Source organism: Montipora foliosa, chromosome 9 (genome assembly GCF_036669935.1).
Source record: "Montipora foliosa isolate CH-2021 chromosome 9, ASM3666993v2, whole genome shotgun sequence".
NCBI classification, from domain to species: domain Eukaryota; kingdom Metazoa; phylum Cnidaria; class Anthozoa; order Scleractinia; family Acroporidae; genus Montipora; species Montipora foliosa.
In genome coordinates, this window is record NC_090877.1 from 31,979,121 (window position 1) to 32,001,580 (window position 22,460).

The 22,460-nt window shown below is 38.5% G+C and overlaps 1 protein-coding gene across 4 annotated transcripts; it reads right to left on the minus strand.

Annotated features, from left to right (window-relative positions):
• Positions 1 to 3,147: 3,147 nt before the first annotated feature.
• LOC137969647 (troponin I-like) lies at positions 3,148 to 21,204 on the minus strand. 4 transcript variants are annotated; one of them, XM_068815970.1, is made up of 11 exons: positions 21,050 to 21,204; positions 20,602 to 20,663; positions 13,630 to 13,771; positions 13,041 to 13,088; positions 10,983 to 11,249; positions 9,743 to 9,954; positions 9,589 to 9,656; positions 7,961 to 7,985; positions 5,952 to 5,972; positions 5,696 to 5,791; positions 3,148 to 4,528 (listed from the first exon to the last, which is right to left on the minus strand). In XM_068815970.1, exons 1-11 carry the CDS (start codon positions 21,075 to 21,077, stop codon positions 4,127 to 4,129), a joined length of 1,371 nt encoding a protein of 456 aa, XP_068672071.1. In that variant the 5' UTR covers positions 21,078 to 21,204; the 3' UTR covers positions 3,148 to 4,126. The 4 variants fall into 4 exon arrangements, with proteins under 4 accessions (XP_068672071.1, XP_068672072.1, XP_068672073.1 ...); XM_068815971.1 differs by lacking the exon at positions 13,041 to 13,088 and having other exon boundaries at positions 21,050 to 21,203; XM_068815972.1 differs by lacking the exons at positions 20,602 to 20,663; positions 21,050 to 21,204 and adding an exon at positions 15,761 to 15,942.
• Positions 21,205 to 22,460: the final 1,256 nt, after the last annotated feature.

The window sequence follows — 22,460 nt, forward strand, 5'->3', positions numbered from 1 at the left end:
GCATGTTGCGGGTGGTAGTGACGTCAAAACTTGCATACTTGTTCGTAGGTCTGATCATATGCCTTTGTCTCATGAAAAGTGATCTTTCCCAGTCCTTTCCGAAATCAGCATTGGCTGTAAATGGACTGGGTAAAACTGTATTTCTCGCTTTTTGGTTTTTTAAGACCAATATTAAAGACAGAAAATATCTCAAAGAGGGATCTTGTAACAAGACTTGTCGAAGCATGACAACAGGAATTAAAAACAAAGCAAAAAGCAATAATCGGCGACGCAATACCCTACCAACCACGCGACAAATCTTTCTCATCATAATAAAACACCATCCATTTGTGAAGTTATTACATTGATGATCGTTTTAAGGCACATCACTATTATCTCTTGCCGGGCTGTCCGGGATTGATAGCTAACAAGAAGCCTTGTCATGGAGCACGCTCTCCTTGAAGCCAAGCTTTCTTTCAATTTGACTGATTTCTTGGTCGCAAGATACACCGGGTACCTGCGAAACTCTAAACAGCCTTTTATTGACTTGCAGTGTTTACTACCCGTTAAAGGAATTCTTTGCCAATTACACCGCTGATGATATTCTTGGTTTGCATCCAGGTCATGAGACGGCTATGTTGGTATAAGTTTTGTATAGAGCGGTTTTCAAATGAGTGTCGTAAAACCAAACCAAAGTAATTACTTTGGCCAATCAAAAACGACGGAGACAATCCAGTAAACCAATCAAAACTCGAGGTAATAACACGTAGCCGACACAAAGCGCGGGAAAATGTGCACGCGCGAGCCACCATTGGTTTTGGTTTCACTTCTGATTGGTTGAAAACGTGGCGCGAAAACTTTGAACCAATCACTGAGTGAAGTAATGCAAAACCAAAGCAATTCGCTAATTACTTTCGACCCTCCCTGGAACACCGCTCTCATACTAGAGTAAATTTTACTGCATTTTTCTTTCACCAACATGGCCGCTCTGGCGTCAGATGCAAACCTTCACGTTACGTCATGGCCACCATGATGGTGGACGAAAACAAATGATCTCTCATTAGCTCCTTTTGTTCGTTCACCAATAATTGCACATTGCAGCATAAATTGTAATGTGTGTCTATTGAGATTGTTTTAGGCCACTGACCGACAGTCACCACAACAAAATTAAGGGGAACCTCCACTAAAACAAGAAATAACTTCAAACCACGGAACACAATGTTTACAATCAAAATTTCAAAACTTTTTCCAATGAAGCATTTGTATCTAAAACAAATGAATTTAAAAAAACTCTTGAGTTGATTTTCAAATTTCCCGTGCGCCGCCATCTTGAATAATTGTGACGTGTCGTGGTTGTCCTATTGTTTCAAAACAAAAGCTCTTTCTGTGAGAACAATAAGGGCAACCGAAAAAAACAAAATTGTTCAAGTCGGGATTCTAAAGTTCATTTTTTTTTTTACCCAATCACTTTTTCGGAGAAAATTGTCGTGCAAATTTGATTGCAAACATTATTTTGTTAGGTTTAAAATTATTCATTAGTTGGAGTGGAGGTTTCCTTTAAGAGGTTTAAAATATAAACTACAGGCAGATCACCCTCTGTTGGTGTATCTGTAAAAGGATCAATAAAGAAGAATATTACGGCGGTTGCGATTTGCTCGGCAATAAAGTTTGAAAGCAAAGAATTCAATGAAAGATCAAACAAAGTGTAAACTTAGTCCTGTTTTATGTTTTTTAGGTCGTTCCGACCTGTTTTAAGCGTCACCATGTGAGACTTTTCTCCACCGCGGTTAGCGAGTCAAGAAGCAAGCCGCCGGCCGGTGTCCTCGTCTTGTTCAAGCTGGAAGTGACGCCAGACCAGTGAAATTGTCACCTTAAAAACACCAGCATCCGATCAACTAGGGATGTCCCAAGCCTTCGCCGAATTTGAGCTTCATCTTTCGAAAATTTACCGAAAAAGGCGATCCTGAAATCCATAATAAAGCTTCCTGAACATGATAGGTGCAAGAAACCAGTACCAAAGGAATTCGAATTAAGCATTTGAGTCTATTCGAATGGACCGAACAGTGCAACGCGACCCTTGGCAGTTACAAACCCAACCAACGGTCGTGTTGCACTGATTGGTCGATTCGAATAGGCTCAAAAATGCTTCGAATTCTTTGGTCTAGTTTCTTGCACCGATCATTTTCAGAATCGAAAGCTTTATTATGGATTTCAGGATCGCCTTTCTCGGTGAATGGCTGTTCCCGCTTCGCCCGTGCTTTTTACACTGTGGTACATTTCGTTGCCGTTCTGGTCCCAAAAACGACGTTAAAGTGAATCCCTGTTTTGCACTGCGCAACCCTACTGCGTCTAACTTCTTGCGTCATTGGCAAGCGCATTAGCTCGCGCACATCGATAAAATGGAGGATTTTCATTGACGCCAAGCTTAATCTGTCATGGAATGGCTCTTTTCTCTTGAACGAGCACAGTGTTCCCGTTTTTAATGGGGTACTTGTAATAGGTACACGGAAAACATATTTAACATATTTTAAGGAGAAGAAAGTTGGATATTAGATGTCGTAGTATTAGTGACCTACAGCTTAGAGTTTTCCGTTCTGAGTATGCTCATTTCGAAAAATTTCGTTCTGTAAAGCTTCAGTTCACACATACGACGCAAATGCAAAAGCAAATTCAAATGCAAACGCAAGGAAAGAGAATTTCCGCGCATGGCTCAAGTTAGATGCTTACAGGAGCGCATCGACGCAGCCTCTATCTCCACTAATTATTTCTTGAGTGAACCCTTTCCCGAGTAAATTTATTTTTAGGGACAGGTTTTCCCGCGAAACGTACCTCAACTCCCTTGACGCTGAGATAGCTCTGTTTTGATTGGCTTTTACAACAGTGGGCATGCTGCATCTTCCAAGGGAGGCGTTCTATAAAAAGCTCTAATCAGGAAAGGGGAGGCTCCCCAGTTAATGAGCTCATGCTGCTAAACATTACCAAAAATGAAAAGCGGATTTTCTTTTGGTACTATGCAAAAAATATATATATATATGCCAAAAAAATTGACAGATGTTTCCACCTTGAGGAAAGACAAGTCATTATTCCAGAAACGTTTTACGGTTCACGGTCAAGATTTTACCACTAACAAGTAATTTACGGAACACTAATCGTCCTGACAATAAACAATTAACTGCTAGAAAACTAACTTTAATGAATTACAACAAAACGAAATACAAACGACATAACCATACAATTACGATATAACTACAGCCCTTTTTGGAAAGATATCATTATAAAACATAATTCAGATTTCAATAGAGCTTATAGAAATACCAAGTACAAAAATGACTAGCAATTCTCTTGATTTATTGAAGGTTCCCAGGATGTTTCCCCTCTGTGCAATACAAAACTAAGAAGAATCGAAATACAGCCGCCGTTACTATTAAGATGAATCTTTTTCCCAGAAAGTGTTCGTTTACTCTAGCTAAAATGAAGGAGTGAAAGAGCACACATCTTTTCTTGAGTTGAAAAATCATGACCTCTTTCCCCCATCATTTAACGATCTCCTTCGTTAATAAGTTACGGCGTGTTATCTAGTCGCAGAAACGGTTCAACAAACACGAAGACCAAACACTATGTCCGGCAGGGCTCCCTGATAATATAAGTGCCGACGGTGCTAACATAAAATGGCTTCCTGTAAAGACGAAAGACAAAATTGGCACGGCACTCCAAAACGGCGTGGCAAAGTAACAATATTTGGAGTGGAGAGATGGGCTCGACATTCCAGAATACACACGAAAAATTCACCGGGTCGTGCCCGGCGAAAAACATATATGCACGGTATAAAGAGACTTCGGAGTGCAGTGCCAGATTCTTGTGCTAGTCAAAAGCCGGTTTTAAATAGCGATCTCAACTATTTCATTTCAGAATAAAAACTCCATTGTAGAACAAAGGGGGTTGAAATACCCGCTCCGGAAGAAAACAAAAAAAAACTTTATCAATAAGTTCTGTAATTTTTACTCCATTTAAATGTGCAAACTTGAATTCTGGGCTAACAAAAAACGCTTACAAAGCAGCCTGGAAAATTGGCTTTTTAAAAATCGTTCAAAAGATTTGTTATCATAGCAAACTACTACATTGTGTATCCTAGACCAGTCCATATAGTTTAATCTTCGTCGTCGTTTCTCGGCACTTTGTGAAGGTTGACTCCTTTCCATTCAGGATCGCCTCCTTCTTGTCCTTCGCCACCAGGGCTTTTGGGAGCTTTCTTCAGGCCTTCTCGCCAATCCTGGCGCTTGCTTTCTCCTCCAAGATCTCCGATATCTTTCTTCTCTGTCTTCTTGAGAGCGACTCTTCCCGACCAGTCAGGTTTCTTTTCGCCCCTTTCTTTCTTGTCCTCTCCCCATGATGGTTTTGATCCACCCTTCTTCAGTTGACTTTTGGTCCAGGCAGGTGCGGCATCAGTGTCATCCTTCTTCTTAGCCTTTTTGTCTTTCTTCAGTCCGGTTAACAGTGGGCTGTCTGTGCGCTTTACACGGTTCATTTTGCTCATAAGCTCCTCGCTCATCTACAAATAACAACAGATAAAACTAGCGTCAGATCTCTTTTCAGCCTTTGCATTACAAAAGAATCCTCTCCCCTTAATTCTTCTAAACGCTTACATGAAATGAACGTTTTTGAAGCAAGCAGCAAGCTAAACGAAGTTAACGGGGTTTAGTTCTTAAAGAAACTGTGCCGGGTGCTGCGTCGGTGGGGGAGTGAAACACTGAAATGGGTTTATCAGCAGCCGTGTAACAGTGCTGATATGGTAAATTGACCAAAGTAAAGAAATCGAAAGCTGACATTTCGAGCGTTAGCCCTGCGTCAGAGGCAAGTGGATACTTTCCCAATGGTCAACCCTTTCTGTCGACTTCCCATTACCTCCGCTTTTTCATTTAGCAACGTTTTCGCAAGTCACCCCCATATGACGCATAATGAAGACGAAAAGCTGAAATTTATGAACAATCGAGAACACGCTGGTACGTTTCTTAAGGTAAAAAAATCCTATATTAGTAAATAATGACGTATCGACGACGCGACATCGGTTAAAAGAAAGTTTAAGAAATTTGCTTGCTCGCACCTTTCAAAGCCGTAATAGACCAATTTCGATATATTAAAATTCAGTCGAAAACAAAAGATATCATCTCGAGGCTCTGGGGAATAAATGTAAGGGTTTGTATGAGTTTATTCCCCAGAGCCTTGCGACGATGCCTTTTGTTTTAGACTGAATTTTAATATATCGAAATTGGTCTATTAGGGCCATTCACCACATGTGAAAAGAGCGGGAGACTAAGTGCTCATTCTTCGCGCGGGGTCTGGGTATTTGTTTGGGTGGACTGGCCAGGCACTCATCGCCATCTTTATTTTGACTTGTCTCCCGATCTTTCACGGCAAGGAACGGAACTTTATAAGGAACTTTATTTCAGTGTCTAGTCGTTCTAGCGCTGGAGCACTAACTGGGGACACTGTAAACTGGAATCAACAATTAACGCAAGTCAAGTCAAATGTTGATTTTTGAGGAGAAGGGAAACCGGAGTACCCGGAGAAAACCTCTCGGTGCAGAGTAGAGAACCAACAAACTCAACCCATACATGACGCCGAGAGGTGTATCAGAGTTCATGGTGGACGGTCCGGCTATGCAAATACATCTGAAAGGCATTCGGACAACAACGAAACGACATGAAACCAAACAAACCTTATTGGATTCCTTTTGTTTGGCTTTCATCGCCATAAACTTCTCTTCCCATGCTGCGGCTTGCGCTTTACGAACCACGTTCACGAAGTTGCCTTTCTATTGGGAATAACAACACACAGTTCTTTGTTAGTCTTCCATGTTATACATTGCTTAATGCTAATGGCGGTTAGTGATGCAAGTAAAAAAGGTTTGTTGCCCTAAAGGGTCTCGCTTTTTGCTGAATACAAAGTGAAAGTTCTAGACCATAATCACATACCTTTGGTGGAAGGGTCTTTTTCTGTTATTCGAGTAATGACATGTAAACGAAAAAGAAAGTCGAAATGAATTAATGAACAAGATCAACACAGCTCACATTTGATTACGAGGTCGAGAATTAATTATGCGTGGACAGTGCAGAAAAAAAATGTTGCAAAAAATTGTTAGGATTTTTGACCATCGTAGTTTCGAACGTTACTCCACCAGTAACCTAAGGAAAGCCTGAAAACTCCAGGCTTTAACAGGATTCGAACCCATTACCTCTGAGACATACATGTAGGTGCAGTCGCGCCAACTATGAGCTGGTCATTTTTGTGAGTTCGTGGTAAATCCACAGGGGACGTACATTTATAGAGCCGGCTCTTCAAATGAAACATGCAATTGAACTGCGGGAAGAAGCACGTTCACTAAAGATGTCTTCGTACTGACATCAAGCGCATAATTGGTAACTCGTAATCTTAGTCAAATCTGAAGCCTTCAACCACTTTTCAATTCGATAATTGGCCACGATATTCACAGCCTCCTAAATCTTGAATGAACTACGGAAGGCCGCGCAGCTCGAACAAACTGGGCCTATGGCTTATTTCAGGGATTTCTGGCAGGCGCTATACGCAAAACAGAAACACGGTCACATGAAATTTGCAGGGCCGGTGACGATAATTGACGGGAAAAAAAATCGTATATCTCGGAGAAAAACCCTCATGCTAGGTTGACATTGACTGAACTCAGCCCATATTGTCCACATACGATTGCAAAGGTAGGAGGTGTGAAGGATGACTACCACTTCGGTAGCCGGACTTCCAAAGGAATACCGGCAGCACGGGGTATTTACAGATAGCCATTCATCCACATATTGAACCCGCCAAACCGGACGGGAACCTGTGTTATCTTACGAAAAACTAAACTGCACATTGTGTATGCTAAGTTGATGTCATGCGTACTGGGTAATTCTAAAAGGATTTATCTGTAAACTGGCGTCAACTCTAAAGGCTGGTCCACACAAGCGATGCAAGCTCAACTCAAACGCAAGCAAATACATGTACGAACTACCATAACGCAAACGCAAGCACGGACGCAAGAAATGGAAAAAAATCCATTTTCTTGCGCTTCCGTTTGAATTTTTTACGTGTGAACCAGTGTAACGCAAACGCAAACGCAAGGTGAAAAATATCGTTTCCAGCCTCTCGGGTTGACTTCGTCCGCCATCTTGGGATGATACATGTACTCAATAGACCTTTTTACCGATACGGCGGCCATTTTGATTTCTATTGTTTCGAATAGCCATTATGGGCATCCCATAATGTCTTTCGAAACAATAGAAATCAAAATGGCCGCCGTATCGGTAAAAAGGTCTATTGCGCGTGCGTATTACAATGCGCTTCCGTTTGCGTTCGACGTGTGAATTTCCCTGAGTTTGCGTTTGCGTCGCTCGTGTGAACCACCCTTAAGCGACTTGATGTACACAAAAAAGACTGCTTTGCTGAAAACGTTCCGTGTCAAATAAAGTGTTTCGCGTAACATAGAAGTTATTCAACGATTATCAGCCTAGACTGCGAGCAGTCCGTTCATAAATCAGACTTCACTGATTAGAGTGTAATGTGAAGTGCTAATTTCCCTGGTCAGAGTTTTTCTCTGTGCTTGTGTGGGCCCATTTCCATCAGTAGGGCTAACGCTCACATGGTTCTAATGGGGTAGATACTTAGCACTTCACATTACACTCTAATCAGTTAAGTCTGTTCAAATATAAGTGCTACACGGCAAACGTTGGAAAAAACGTAATCCCTCCTTGCCTTCATAAATCAGTCAAGCGGCTCGCTTTTCTCACTTATGTCCAGAAAAGCACCTAATTCTGAGGCAGTCGGGTGCAGTCCCTTCTTACACTTCTCTTCCCGAGCCTCCCTCGGTCATTTTATTTGTTTGCGTGACAAAACACGACTGCCTCAGAAAAGCGGACCGCTCGACTGATTTATGAAGGGACTGCTCGCAGTCTATTATCAGCCTTGAACTTACCACTGTTCTCTGTGGTGCCACTTTCCTGTACAACGAAAATGACAAAAAGGACTAGTGAAAAACAAACCCAAGATGTTTTTCAAAAAACGCAACGATTTCCTAGAGTTGCACTTCCACCTTAACGGTACAAATGAAAAAGGCGGCAGACAATTTCTTAGGCCGCGTTTCAAATAATAGCTAAGTGGTTTTCATTGAAATTTCACGTGCTTGAAAAAGAAGCCGAAGGCGCGCGCGAGGCACCATGGTTAACAAAACAAACGAGAAATTTTGGTTTGGTTATGACGTCACCGTACCACCATCCGTCCGTACGTCATGTACGCCAATACGCGAAATGTAGACCTAGATAAAAAAATCCGGATTTTTAAAGGGTTTTTTGGGGTCAAATGGGAGTTTTAGAAAACTGAAAGTTACGTCCCCACCATGCCTTGTTAGCATCACTGTAAGGTCTGGAAGCATAGGAAGCTCAACATTTTGAATGAGTTTGAATGTGTCTGCATGCAACTTGACCACAGGTCACAAGAATCCCGCATTTTATTCATATTATGTGATTATTTCGGAAAAAAAGAGGTAAATTTCTAGGCCTAGCGAAATGTCTCGCTGCTAGAACCCGCGTTTTTTGGCGGGAATTGTATGGCCTGCCTACGTACTGCATTTGATGGTAAAACAAGCAAGAAGCGAGCTATTTTTTTAATTATATGCCGTACAACGAGGAAAGAAGAGAAAGTGAGAGAGAAAAAAACCAGAAAGCAGGCGACGAGTAAACAATGCCCGATGTGAAAGAAAGCGACTGAGAGCACGAGAAACTGAACAGACGAAATTTAATCACTGACAAACAAGGAGACAGAGAACAAGAAAGAACCAGAATGAAGAGAGGAAATTATAGAGAAGAGCAAGCAGAAGCACGAGATGTAAAACGGCGAAACGAGCACCGGAGACTAATTTATAGCTATGAGGTGTAATAAGCAGGCCGGACTGGTCGTATGGTAAGCACACTACAATCTTGGACAAAATAGATGGGAAATTTGAAACCCTCCTCCCCCCCAAATCAAGGATGGGAAAATGGTGTGTTTTGGCTTTTGCGCGGCTTCATCCTTGCTTTGGGGGGGATAGGGGTTTGCTGTTCCATTTTATTCTGTCCAAGATTGTAGTTACTATTAAAAATTAATATCTGAAACCAAAACACAAATAAACTTTAATAATAATAATAATAATAATAAAAAAACAATAACAATAACAATGACAATGACAATAACAATGACAATAACAATGACAATGACAATGACAATGATAACTATAATAATAATAATAATAATAATAATAATAACAATAACAATGACAATAATAATGATAACAATAATAATAATAATAATAATAATAATAACAATGACAACAATAACAATGACAATGACAATGACAATGATAATGACAATGACAATAATAATGATAACAATAATATAAATAAATAATAATTAAGGAACGCCGCTTTTGGCTTGCCTATATATTAGTCCAAAAGTTTATGCATCATATGCGAACAGTAAACTAAATGACTTGTTTTCTCATGGTACATTGTAGTCAATTGTGACAGCTGCAGTAAACTTGCGAGTTAGCATTTTCATGATGCAACTTACTTTCCCTCTTTGATTAATCGCTGATTTTCTTCCTCTGTATTCTTCACTTCACCACGCAGCCTGTTGACCTGATATCAGAGAACTGTATTTTAGGTTGCTTCATAACAAAAAACTTGGGACCATACTTTTTTTGTGTGTATTATAGTCGACCTACATCATTGTTATTCTTGGTGATCTTGTCTTCAAGTTCTCTTTTCTGTTTTGCAAGCACATTACAAGCTTCTTCAGCTTTGCGGAGTTGTGTTCGAAGAGAGCGCAGCTTAAGATCAAGCTCATCAAGCTCCTGTTGTGAAGCAGGAACGTTCTTAGCTTCTCGTTCTTCAACTATCCGGCGTAATTCAGCCGCCAGTCCCTCAAGAATAGCCTCTGTCAAAAACAAAAGGAGGAGAGAGATGAACAAATGGTGGGCTCAGTCGGTGAGCATCCAACAAAGCAGGGAGGGGTAGGTGGGGTGATGATGATGATGATACTGATGACGATGAGGATGAAGCTAACAATGGTAAGGGAATTTATTGGTTTTTAAAATTTGAAAAAAAGATACTGGGACACTGAACCTTTTGAAAGGTACAGTTTGATGCTTAAAAACTGAATTTCAGAGGCTGTACTTTTGCCATGGGAATAACTTGGGGCTGGCAGATACCGGAACACCCTTCAATACACAATACTATTACTCAAATATCAAAACGCTTCCCTGATGAAAGGATCGACGTTGTTGTGATCCTTCACCACTGGAAACACACTATACCGCCTCAAGAACCTTTTTGGGGCAAGCCACTCATGTTGTGAAATAAGTTTTAAACACAAAAAACCTACTACACAAGAACATGATTCCATTTGTTTGAAAATGAAAGAGCAGTTGTAAGAACATGGTCGCTTTAAAAACTTCAATGAAAATGACCTTACAGGTGTATTCCTTTCATACATGTATGTACATGTATTTTAAGCTTCAAATGAAAGAAGAACTATTGTCTCTTTTGAGAAAAATCATCAGACCCCATGCAATTCAGTTAAAACTACATGTATTCCAGGTGATCTGGTGACATAATTCGGAGGATGGGGGCGAAAAATTTTACTGCTGTATTCCACAACTGTGTGTGGCCTTGAATGTTATTTCCAAATTCAACATAGCAGAGGCTAGGTTAGATCTCGACAGTTTCCACTTGAATGTTCGTTCAGTAACAGGAAATGTGGGAGACACGGAATGATTTGCTGAGTTTTGGCGATGGAAATACTGCAGGAAATTTGGAAACAAAACCTACATGTAAGGCTGCACACGGTTGTAGGATACAGCGTTAACATTTTTCTTCCCAGTCCTCCAAATTAAGTCACCAGATCGCCTGGTTAGCACTACTAATATACCTTGATGTCATGGAATACTGTGTGGCAATACTTACGTTTCTTTTGTGGACTAAATCTGTCAATGACTGTCTCTTCCTCTTCTTCCTCTTCTTCCTCCTCTTCTTCTTCTTCGTCCTCGTCAACTGCATCCACATGATCATGATTCATTCTATTTTTTTGTTCTTCCATTCTACGCCTTTCCTCTTCCTCCTCCTGTTCACGACGGCGCTTTTCTTGTTCCCTTTTCCTTTCTTCCTCTCGTTTTCTTTCCTCCTCTCTTTTCATCGCTGCCTCCTCCTCGGCCTTCTTCTTCTCTTCTTCTTCTGAAGAAAAAATCATGAAATCAGGTTACATCTTGGACATGTAAAATTCTTTCCCTAGACATAAGGGGTTGACCCTTGAACATAAAAAACTACTCTGACCTCAATAATCAAAAACAAGTTTGTTTTCAATAGAGACAATAACTGGTGTCAAAGACAACAGTGTTGCCAATATTTTGATGAAAGGGTGCCTTATCTGTATTCATCAGTGGATTTTAGCAATACTCAGCTAAACACATCCCCAACAGAAAAATCCCTCAGTCAACTAGCATAAAAATCACCCAGAATTAAGGAAAATCACCTGCCCCAGGAAAAAAAAAACATGATTAAAGTGTGCTGTAACAAATCACATTCTGTAATTGCCCATGATGTCAACATGGCCATGTTGATGGAAAGAACAATAGCAAAAAAGTCTTTTGGGAATTTGACTCTATAATTTATAATAAGCATAATCTGTGCTACATTTTCCTATTGTTTAGGTATCAACATGGCCGTCTTATCATGTGAGTACAATCAAAGAATTGATGAACTTGGAAGCAAAGCTGAGAATTCATTGATGCAATAAAACACCCCACCTCGTGAAAAAGAAAGATTAAAAGTGTATGTTCACCTTGAACAAGATGTTTACGACAGTTGGTTTCATTTTTGCTTTTAATCTACCAAATCTCTGCTATTATGCTGATGTTTAATAAGTGGACAGATGGAAGAACTTAGATACTTCATATAAAATGTACAAATTAGGACTTTAACTGTATATGTTAATGTATATAAGTATACCGTAAAGACTCGTGTATAAGCCGCACCCCCAACTTTCAAGCATGATTTTTGAAAAAAATAAGAACTCCAAAAAAGCACTCTTGTAAAAACGTTTGTTGTTTGTTTGCAGATGTTAGCAATAAACTTGACGAAATCCAATGTTGTGTAATTGCATCAACAGTAATAAGTTAATCAACCCTGAAAATACCTTCTAAAAGCTTCTTTTTAATCAATTTCCCTATTCCCTGTGACTGACAACAGTTGTCTTCATTGCTGAAGCCCACAGTTGAAATGAAAACGATAGAATTTGCATGAAAGAAGCACAGCGCAGAAGAATGATGCAAAACGTTTGCTTGGTAACCACGCAGTCATTGAACAAGGGAAGTCTGGACATGGAAACGTTTGCTTTTGCATCACCTGTGCGTGGATATCATGTTTATTGGGACGTATGGGAGCCATCGATTGGAGAAAAACTTGTTGCTAAATGAGAGTTTAATGACCCCATGGACAAAAATGCCGTGAAAGTATTGAAGGGCAATGAAACGGTCGGCCATTTGCCTCGCGAGATCTCCCGAATAGTACTTTCTTGCATGTACATGTAGTGGAGAAAACAGTGATCAAGAACAAGGTTCCATATGTTTGATCTTTAGTTACTGAAGGTTTTCAGTTCAATTTGTGACCCTACAAGCCAGTTTACTCCCTCTGAGAGCAATGGTCTCGTGTAAAAGCCACACCCACGATTTTTGGCTAAAAACTTAAGAAAAAAGGTGCATCTTATACATGCGTCTTTACGGTATGACATCTTCAACAATGATGAAGACACTGTAAAAAGACATAAAGAATGTAAGAGTATTATTTATATACAACTGGAAGAAAGATTTCCTCACTTTTCATGACCCTACCTCATGAGGAACCTTGAGGGAAGGACTACTTTAGCCATATTCAAATTTGTCACTTACAGTGTGAAACTCACGTACACCTAACACGCCACCCTCAAATTTGATCAATAGGTCTTATAAATAAGGAAAGCAAGCTAACCTCGTTCACGGCGGCGACGGGCTGATGCACTTTCCTCTGCTGGCTCATCTGTATACATGTATGTATGTATATTTATGTCTATGTACATGTATGTCTATTATGAATTATGTACATGTAATATAACAATAGTGTATATTAGTACTACTGTATAATGTTATGTTTATGTGAACATTCAATGTTAGTTCTTTATGAAATGCAAGGTCACTGAGGGAAAAAAACAGCCAAATTCTACAAGTTAAAACTTGGTTACAAAAAGATGCTCTTAAACATTAATGTTTTGCACATGAAAAGGTTACCTAATAAAAATGATGATGAAACTTTACTGGACATGTCATGAAAAGATGTCTTGGGTGTTTTCATTAGGTTTCTCAAAACTACATGTACAGTCGATAAAGCAGCATATAGCTGCATATGCATGTATTGCTCTGCTGAGCGCAACTCTACGAAACAGATGCCAAGAGCATAAAATTATTGATGTAACTTTGGCACATGAACATGCAGGGATCCTAGTTTGAGTTGTTGACACATGTCTGAAAGCATAATCTTATGAAGTCTCATGCACATTAATACTCTGACCACTCTTTTATACCTCTTGGAGTATCTCTCTTTCTGCGGCGTTCTTCCCTTTCCTTTTTTCGTTTCTCCTCATCTGCAGCATCCTCTGCATCCCTTTCTGCACGTCGTGCTTCACGCTCTCTCCTGCGCTGCTCCCTTCGCTTTGTTGCCTCATCCTGTGATTAATAACAACTGGTCAATATATGCAATTCGCGTAAAAACAGACTGGTTGTTTGACAAACTTAAGAGCAGGGGTGTATGGAGACCCAGTTGATCATGAATTTGAAATCACCTGATAAATCATAATTCGATGAAATAATTATTTCACTTAAGAATTTAAATGGTCCTTATGATTTCCTTTCAGTAAAACCTTGTTGAGGCAAAGTTAAAATTACAGTGTAACTTCTCCAACAAGTCGTGAAAAAAAAGACCAAACAAGTTACACGTACTTAACTTTCACAGCAGGTTCTCAAGAAAATTACATTTACATTGAAAAGTTTGATCTTTCTACATTGCATTTAATGTAATTGGTTGCTTCAAAAATAAAATAACATAAAATAAAATTGGAATGGTCCAAAGTAATGTTTACAAGATATTCAAGACTTAAACACAGGATTTATAATTAAAAATTCTTTTCACAAGTGTTTCAAAAGTGTAGAAGAGACTACTATCTAGAACAAGTATTGTCTTTAATTTGACATCTGCTGCTGCAAAATGCAATAAAGGGGAAGCTGTGTACTGTACAATCAATAGTTGTCTTGTTGAATATTAGACTAGAGCAGAAAATCAAACAAAGAACTTGAGCTAGTGAACAGCTAACGAGTTATTTTTAAATAATTAAATTAAGAACAGCTTTGCAAGATAATTTTGTATCTAAAGTAATGCAACACACAAGCATGATTGCATTTACTGTACAATAGATTTTACACACTACTTTAATAACAAAAAGTTACAGGGATACACTGTAAATCTTCTCTACTGATTTTACTAGTATGTCGCATGACATTATAAGATTTCTAACAATCTTGAAACCTTGTTTGGGGTTTTAAAGCCTCAATTCATGCAAAAATTGAAGGAATTCAAAAAATGCAACGAGGTGGGGTCAAAGCCAAACATGACCTCCAATCATTTCATTACAGGAATGAATTAGTTAAATCCAATGAATCAAATACTATGACCATATATAGAGAAAGTAGTCTACTGTAAATTTTAATGTTTGAGAGAAAATGTCTTCAGCAGTCCATTAACATGTCCAAATTAACTGGACCACTGCACCTACTGGAGACTAAAAGCACTCCAATATCATATTGGTGAGAACAGATCACTAACTATGTTGGGAAGTTTGACAGATTAAAAACATAACATAGGTTGACAGACAGTGAATTCAGAGTTCATAAGTGACTGACTATAACCTTGAAATCACAGAAAAGCAGATAAATGAAAATTCAAAATGCAACTCTGTCACTTTCTTAAACTCCAACCAGCCTTTAAAATCTCTTTAGGATCGATAAGCCAACTATTGCAACATCATGAACAGCAGTAGAGACAAAAGCCAAACATGACATTATTTTGTTTAAAAATGTGTCAACAACAAAGCCTAAAGAGAAACATGCCTGTGAGATTCATCTTAAAAGCATGCTTTAGTCAAGCAGATTTATGATAATTATCCCACAAGAGCTCCTTGCTACACACATGTACAGGGACAACATCTCACAGTGGCCATAATAGCAGCCTTCAGTAATTGATAAATAAAATGCAAGACAGTTCTTCTAAACACAGCAAGTACCACACAAAAAGCATTTCCTTGAACAAAATCATGCACAAAGCATTGTGAAATAACAACCTTACAAACAGATCACACTACCAGAAACTAGGTCCACATGCCCTAAATAGATGGCCTGCTGGACATTATTAAGGCATCCAGAACAAAATTAATTTGAACTTTTCAGTACAATTTCTGTGATGAATAACAGAATAAAACACCTCAACACTACAAAAAAACCAATTCAGAAAGTCCCACCATAAAATTCATCTGCAAAACTATGGAAAAGAATAAGAAAACAGAACACATCATGGGAGTGACCCTGGTTTGTGGCCTCCACTGCATTCAAACTCAACAGCATCAAAGAATTTCATACTGATAGATCCAAAACTATTCCCATTACCTCCATTTTTTAGAATCTGTTGGCTTTAAGTCACAGATGCAACCACAAGTAACACAGATGTCCCAAAATGAAACACCACTTCTATGAGGAAGACAGCAGATTAGAATACAGGGAACAGAGGACCAGAAGACAGCAACCTTTCAGAGCAGCAGCCGAGGTGTCTGTTAGCAAACTGATTTGTTTGCCTGTGGAATGCTTGCAATCTTTGTCATAAATTCATTGGTTTTCTTAGCTTATCTCTTGTTTCCACTCTTCCCCAGATCTCTCATAACAAAAAAGTATTGTCAAGGAGAATTCTTTGTTTGGTATCATCCAATAATGTGATTCTCTCCTGTGAGTGACAATTAAGATCATGGTTTATTTTTCCAAGTTAGAAATGCATTTGAGATGGAAAATTTGAGTTTAAAATGCTTGATTGAAGATCAAGGAACACAATCAAGCCTAAAATGTTAATTTCCAGCTGTTTGGAGGAAGAGCAGACAAATGAAATAAGGAACAGAATTTCAGCATATCAGATTGCAACAGATTGAGCTTTTCACCAAAACTGACTACAGAGAGGGAGGTCAACTGACCACATTTTTGTCACGTAAGAAACCCCAATTTTGTATTAACTCCAGAATACATGTAATTATACCATCAATAACTTCTCTGCCTTACAGTATGATGAAAACTTATATTTCTAATTATATTTTTAATTGCTTCTGTTACACTCTATCAATGCCAACACATTTGATTCCAGTGAGCTGATCTTTTGAAATTATCAGCACTTTAAAAATAGAAGAAATGCATGGAATTGTATTGTATAATAATATTGAAATATTAAAGTCAAGTGACCTTCATGAAGACAAAGTAAAAGAGAGAAGAATGTTATCCTCTGTCATGAATTTCGTTAGCACTGATAAGAATGATTGCTAGAAAAGTATGTATACTCTATTTGTCATTGTGTGATCTTAAAAGTGCTAATGAAGTTGTTGAGCAATGGTAAATGTACATGTATATTGTACATGTTTACCAGTGTACATCACCTACAAAATTGTTTCGAAAATTAAAACTTGTTCATTCACAAGGTTCTTCTCTCATTCATACAGAATCATGATTATGTGAGAAACAGAATAACCACCTCAGAACTTACTGTATTTTTGAAAATCGACTTTGAACACTCTGATGAAGAAAAGCAAAGACCAGACGAACAATACAGTAACAGTTCTCCCAAAAATTGTAACAAGAGCAACCAAAACAATTTACCATTAGGTAACTACTACTTCCCTTATTCTATATTTTAAATCACTGAGATACACATGTAAAGTGTCACAAATTATGAGAATAAATTATGAAGACTGCCAAACTCAGCTAATACATGTAACAAGATGCAATAAGTTTATGGCTGCAGCATATAATAGGTGTTCAAATAGATACAATTTATATCTTATGGAACTCTTGCAGTTTGTAACAGACCAAAAAAGTACTCTAAAATGCATGAATAACAAAATTGGCTTTTAGTGTGCCAAGACACCAAACAGAAGATCAATCACTACAAACCACAATCCACAAGATTCTGAATAATAAGTTGTTTATCTGTTTGACAGATATCAGCTGAAGAACTTACACATGGTTACATTAAGAAAGGCCAACAGGTAAAGGTTACAGAACTCCAGATTTTAAAATGAGCAGTATTCTGATTGGTTAAAAGGTTTAGGGTAATGTTCCTGTTGGGAAACAAAAGTTAAGTTGTGATGTAAATTACCAAGGACACAGTGGCTCATGAAGGTCATTGCAGCAAATCAAAAAGGTCCTGCAAGTTTAAATGATTGCTCCTACATGAATTTTAAGATATTTCTTCGAATTTAATCAAGAAAGACTTGCATGTGCATTATGCAGATAAGAAACTTGAGTGTGACTTGCAAATGTACATGTAGTTCAGTCACACATGTATTTTACCCGCTACAGCGCTACTAACAGTTCTTTCTGTAACAACTTTTTTTAACTGTGAATCTTTCAATTTTTAAACCCCACTAGCCAGAATTTTCTTACCCCCAAAATCCCTGTCCTAACTCTGTCAGGAACTCTGTTAAGAACTCTGTTGAAAATGCAACCTTATTATAGTCAATCCAGTTCCATCCAGCCGCACATCCCTATAATTTAGCCTTTAATAGGAATTAAAGAACAACCTTAATTCTCTCATCTGCTGGAGTGATGATTGGCAACTAAAACTTAAATACTGAGAAATGTGAAGGGATGAGAATTTCTAAGAAGAACAACACCTGAAGCCCTATTGAAGTTATCACTTACGCTGCAGTAAGTTGAAAGCTGTGTCTGACGTTAAAAAGACCTTGGAAAATAGACCTCATCTGATCTGTCCTGGAGATTACAAGTCACAAAGTGTGCAAACAAAGCTAATGGTATTCTTGGATTTATTAAACGAACTGTTGGTTCTAAAAACCTGGATTTATTCTCCAAGCTTTGCAAAAGCCGAGTATGTCCTATTTTTAATTAGAATACTGTTCCCTGGTATGGTCACCACACCTGAAGAAAGATATAGTGATATCCAAGAAAAAGTTCAAAGATGAGCTTCAAGATGTGCTTTGGGAGTCAATGGTAAAGCTGTGTCGTATGAAGATCGATTAACATTGCTGAAATGACCAACATCGGAAGAAAGAAGAACATTTGCATCACTGACTGAATGTTATCAGATAATTAAAGGACTGAATGGCCTAGATCCATAACAAGCTTTCCTTTTGCTCATACAGTTGTAATTTCAGACCTTGAAGATCAAATCACTGTTTTAAACTTAAGTCTAAAATAATCTGAAAAACTAAAATACTTATCAGACTAGTACTCATTTTGCCCTATGTATTATTAAGTTATGGAACAATTTAACTAAAGAATGTGCAAGGGAAGAGAACATAAAGGCTTTTGAAAGGACATATAATTGTGCACATGTATGTGTGATTTTAATGAATTTCATAGTTATATGTGACTTTTAATGTATTTCCTCTAAAGATATTAATTTTATTTAGGTGATATTTATGTATTACTTATTCGCATCAAGGAGATGGACTTGATAGGGATAACCTCTTCAACCTCCCTTCACAATTTTTGCATAAAATTATACTTTATAATATGTACAGTGAATTGTGAATAAACCATTATTATTTATTTATTTATAACCTACATGTAGGGATCCAAGCACAAAACGTAAGGGGTTTTAAATGGTTATATTAAAGAGCCAACAGGTTTCGAAAGTCCTGCAATTATATTCTTGCAGTCTGCATAATATTGGTCATGTATTTAATTAACATGCCTTTCATGCTCTTCCTTTAATTCTTTGAGACATACAATGTATTATCAGTCTATGTGACATACTGTAATGGATAATAAGGGAGCTTCTTAAATGTTTCTTTTAGATACAATACAATACATACTTAATTGACTGCTCCCCATAGGGGGTAGTCCCTGGTTCAACTTCCCAGTTGCTTTTAAACAGCCAACTGGTTTGCCTTCGGCCAGTTGGGATTCTTAACAGCTGTTGTTTTTGTTCTGTTCTGTTGTTTTCTTAATAATGTGTTTCATTTTCCCTGAAAAGCGGAACAAATCCAACGAGTGGTTAGAGCTGGTCTTTAACCCAGAATACCAAGGCAAGCGCCCTAACCACTCCCTCCTTTAGATGTAGGAGATTTTGTATTTGCTGCCATTTCCTCAAGAGTTGGTAGGTTCTTGTACTGTGTGACAACTGCATTCTGTGACACATTTTTGCTTTTGCTTTCCAGCAACCTTTATGTCAGTTACTGATGTATCTGGGTGTTCCTCTGTTGTTCAGGCTTAGATTACCGTATTTTATTTCTGCTACCTTTGCAAGATTGTAGGATTTCCCTTGTTAAGGTTCGAATTCATTTGCCTGATTTTCCTGGATTGTTACCTTTACAGTTCTGCATGTTCGACTGTTTGCCAGTCTTCCTTTGTGAGTTGCAGGGGAGCAATTTATTTCATTCTCACTTTCTTTTCTCCTCTTTTCTCCACACCCACACAACAGAATGCAGCTAGTCTCTTGTTAGTACTTGGTTAAGTATTGTGGCTGATGGCTGCTGTTTTTCCTACCTTTGGTCAGCAGAATTTCAATTTATTCCCTGAAGCTCAGACTCTTCCTACATTTATGTAATGTTTAAAAAATGCTTGAACAGCTTCAAAAACATTCCACAAAAAGCAAGTCAGAACAAAGTTTGTGAGAGGAGAACATTTGCATACAACAAAAACAAGCTACACTGTATAAAGAGAAAGAATGCGTGTATCACTGTCAACTTTGTTAAGGGAGGAGGGGGAGTGTGGGGATCACACAGACACATCTGCCTCTCTCTCCCAGTCAGTAAAGCTAATATTTAATTCTAAGTCGACATTCACATGAAATTAAATATTTTTCGTCGGGCAGACCGAAAATTGATTTTACCGCGATTTGGTTAGGAGGATATTACTTATCTTTTACTACACTTTTTCCACGTTTTGCATGTTGCAGCCATCAACACAGCGTAAAAGGTCTAGTCTGCGTTGAAAAACATTGCTCCTCGTTTGCAACAACAGGCGGCGATAGTAGTATCAAATAAGCTGTAATTATATCATAAAATGGGTCATTAGGTGAAGAGTGCGCGATCATTAAAGAAACAGCACGATCACAAAATGCAACAACTAACGTTGTTAACAAAGATTTAAATCAAGGTCATTTAGTCTTTAAACGTCACATACTTAATATACTGTGCACAGTCCTGCATCAGTTCTTTCATTCAAAAGTAACATTGCGTCAATAATGAAGGAATCACAACAATGCATATTTGAATTAAATATTTAATTACCATTTCCTCAGTGTTCTCTTGCTCGGCAAGGCGTTCTCGATACCTTCTTCGACGCCCGGTCTCTGTTTGAAAAAAGCGATCGCCTGCTTAGAAAAGATTTTAATCTAAAAAAACACTCGAGTAATTAAATCAAAGCATACAGCACTTTTTTTTCTGAACACAGGCTTTACATCTAAAATATGCACAGAATGGGTCGATTTTATATTCTTACTACAGTATTGATTTCCGAGACAAATGGCAGACTAAAGGAATGCAGCCAAATCTTCGCTTGAGATGTGACAAATGTTGATGGTTTTATATGATATTGACAACTACCAGCTTTAGATAGCATGTTTAGGCTGTAAACAGCGAGATTTTCGTCGACGTGCCTTTTTATGACGCATGGATCAGGATGGCCCAATTGACAACTTCAAAATTTACCAAGGTCTCGGCCAAGGTGGAAACTTACCGCTAGAGTTGTCCAAGGAATCAGACATCTTTCCTTGGTTCTTGTGCTTACCACGTATTAAAGGAAGAAGCTCGATCAAAGAGTTGCCCTTATCTCCAAAAAGAGCAATAGGGAATGACAGTGACGCGATTCATAAATTATTTGGGCAAACACGACTGCTGATTGGTTTATAGATAATGCCAATGCTAATTGGCGTGACGGGATTATAATAACCGTATCTGTATTGTCATGAGAAGAATGTAACGCCTTGTTGTCAGGATTCCAACTGTGTTCCAACAAAGAGTTTTTAACGTCGAAGTTTTTATACCCGCTATGTCATTCGGGTCGTATATTCATAGGGAAAAACAGGACGTTTATGAGTGTTGGGTGCATCGGTAAGGCGGACGGACCTGCGCCTGAAAAATCCGATTGGCACTTGAGAAATATAAACACAAATAATTGCGATCAATGTGATATTGGTGACAAGAGTATGGCTCATCAAATGAAACTCTATCTGTTAAGTATCAGTCAGAATGGTCTTCAGGATTGGCCAAAACAACAATAGAACGAACAAAGACAACATTGGATTTAGCACAGAAAACAATAGGAAGTACGACACTATACAGCCAATGAAATATAGCAGAAACCCTCGGTTTCTGAATTTCGATATAACCCTACCCCAGTATGTGTGAGACGCAAGTCCGTTTATTTAACAGTTTTTTTCAATTCAACGGTCTTTTCCCAAGTGTGATTCGACCCTATTATTAAAGTCGAAAACGAAGCACTCTGAACAACAGTACCCAATGAAGTATCCAAAGTGTCTGAACTCGAAAACGAAGCACTCCAGGTCGAAAACGAAGCACTCACAACTCGAAAACGAAGCACCCTATTTTCTATGGGAAGATCCCTTTGAACAGAGGCAAAAACCAAATTTCTTATTGTTGAATAGAAGCAAAATCAACTTTTTACTTAAGAAGCGTTTTGTTCTTCTTTGATATCAGATACTTCATAAAATTGATCGTTTTTGGGCGGTTTCTTACTATATATCCTTTTGCATTGGAAATATTTGAGCTTCGCAAATTCTTTTCAGCAGTAGTAATATTTCCGAGCTATATTTATATACTCATTTGTTTAACTTGCACACGTGCGGTCATGACATGACCCCTCCACCCCGAAACACTTGGGCGGTCACCGGCGCGGTCACCACCAATGGCTGAGTAACTCAGCGGCCATCAATGAGGTGGTAGAACCCTCTATTCGTAAACAGAGCCTAAAATTGCAGAATTTTTGAAGGGCATTACTAAATCACGAAAAAGTGAAACACCGAAACAGCGAAATACCGAAGCACCGAAACAGCGGAACGAAGCTCCAGAACGCCTTGTATGATCCCACCATACATTGAATACTAACCGACAAAGGTTAGGCCTGATTT

Bases quoted from the DNA above. Each gene is read 5' to 3' on its own strand.
- LOC137969647 (XM_068815970.1), bottom strand. From the start codon at position 21,077: ATGTCTGATTCCTTGGACAACTCTAGCG. The intron at 7,986-9,588 runs GTAAGTTGCATC...TTCGTTGTACAG, and splicing joins CGATTAATCAAAGAGGGAAA to GAAAGTGGCACCACAGAGAA. The intron at 4,529-5,695 runs GTTTGTTTGGTT...TGTTATTTGTAG, and splicing joins AACAAAAGGAATCCAATAAG to ATGAGCGAGGAGCTTATGAG.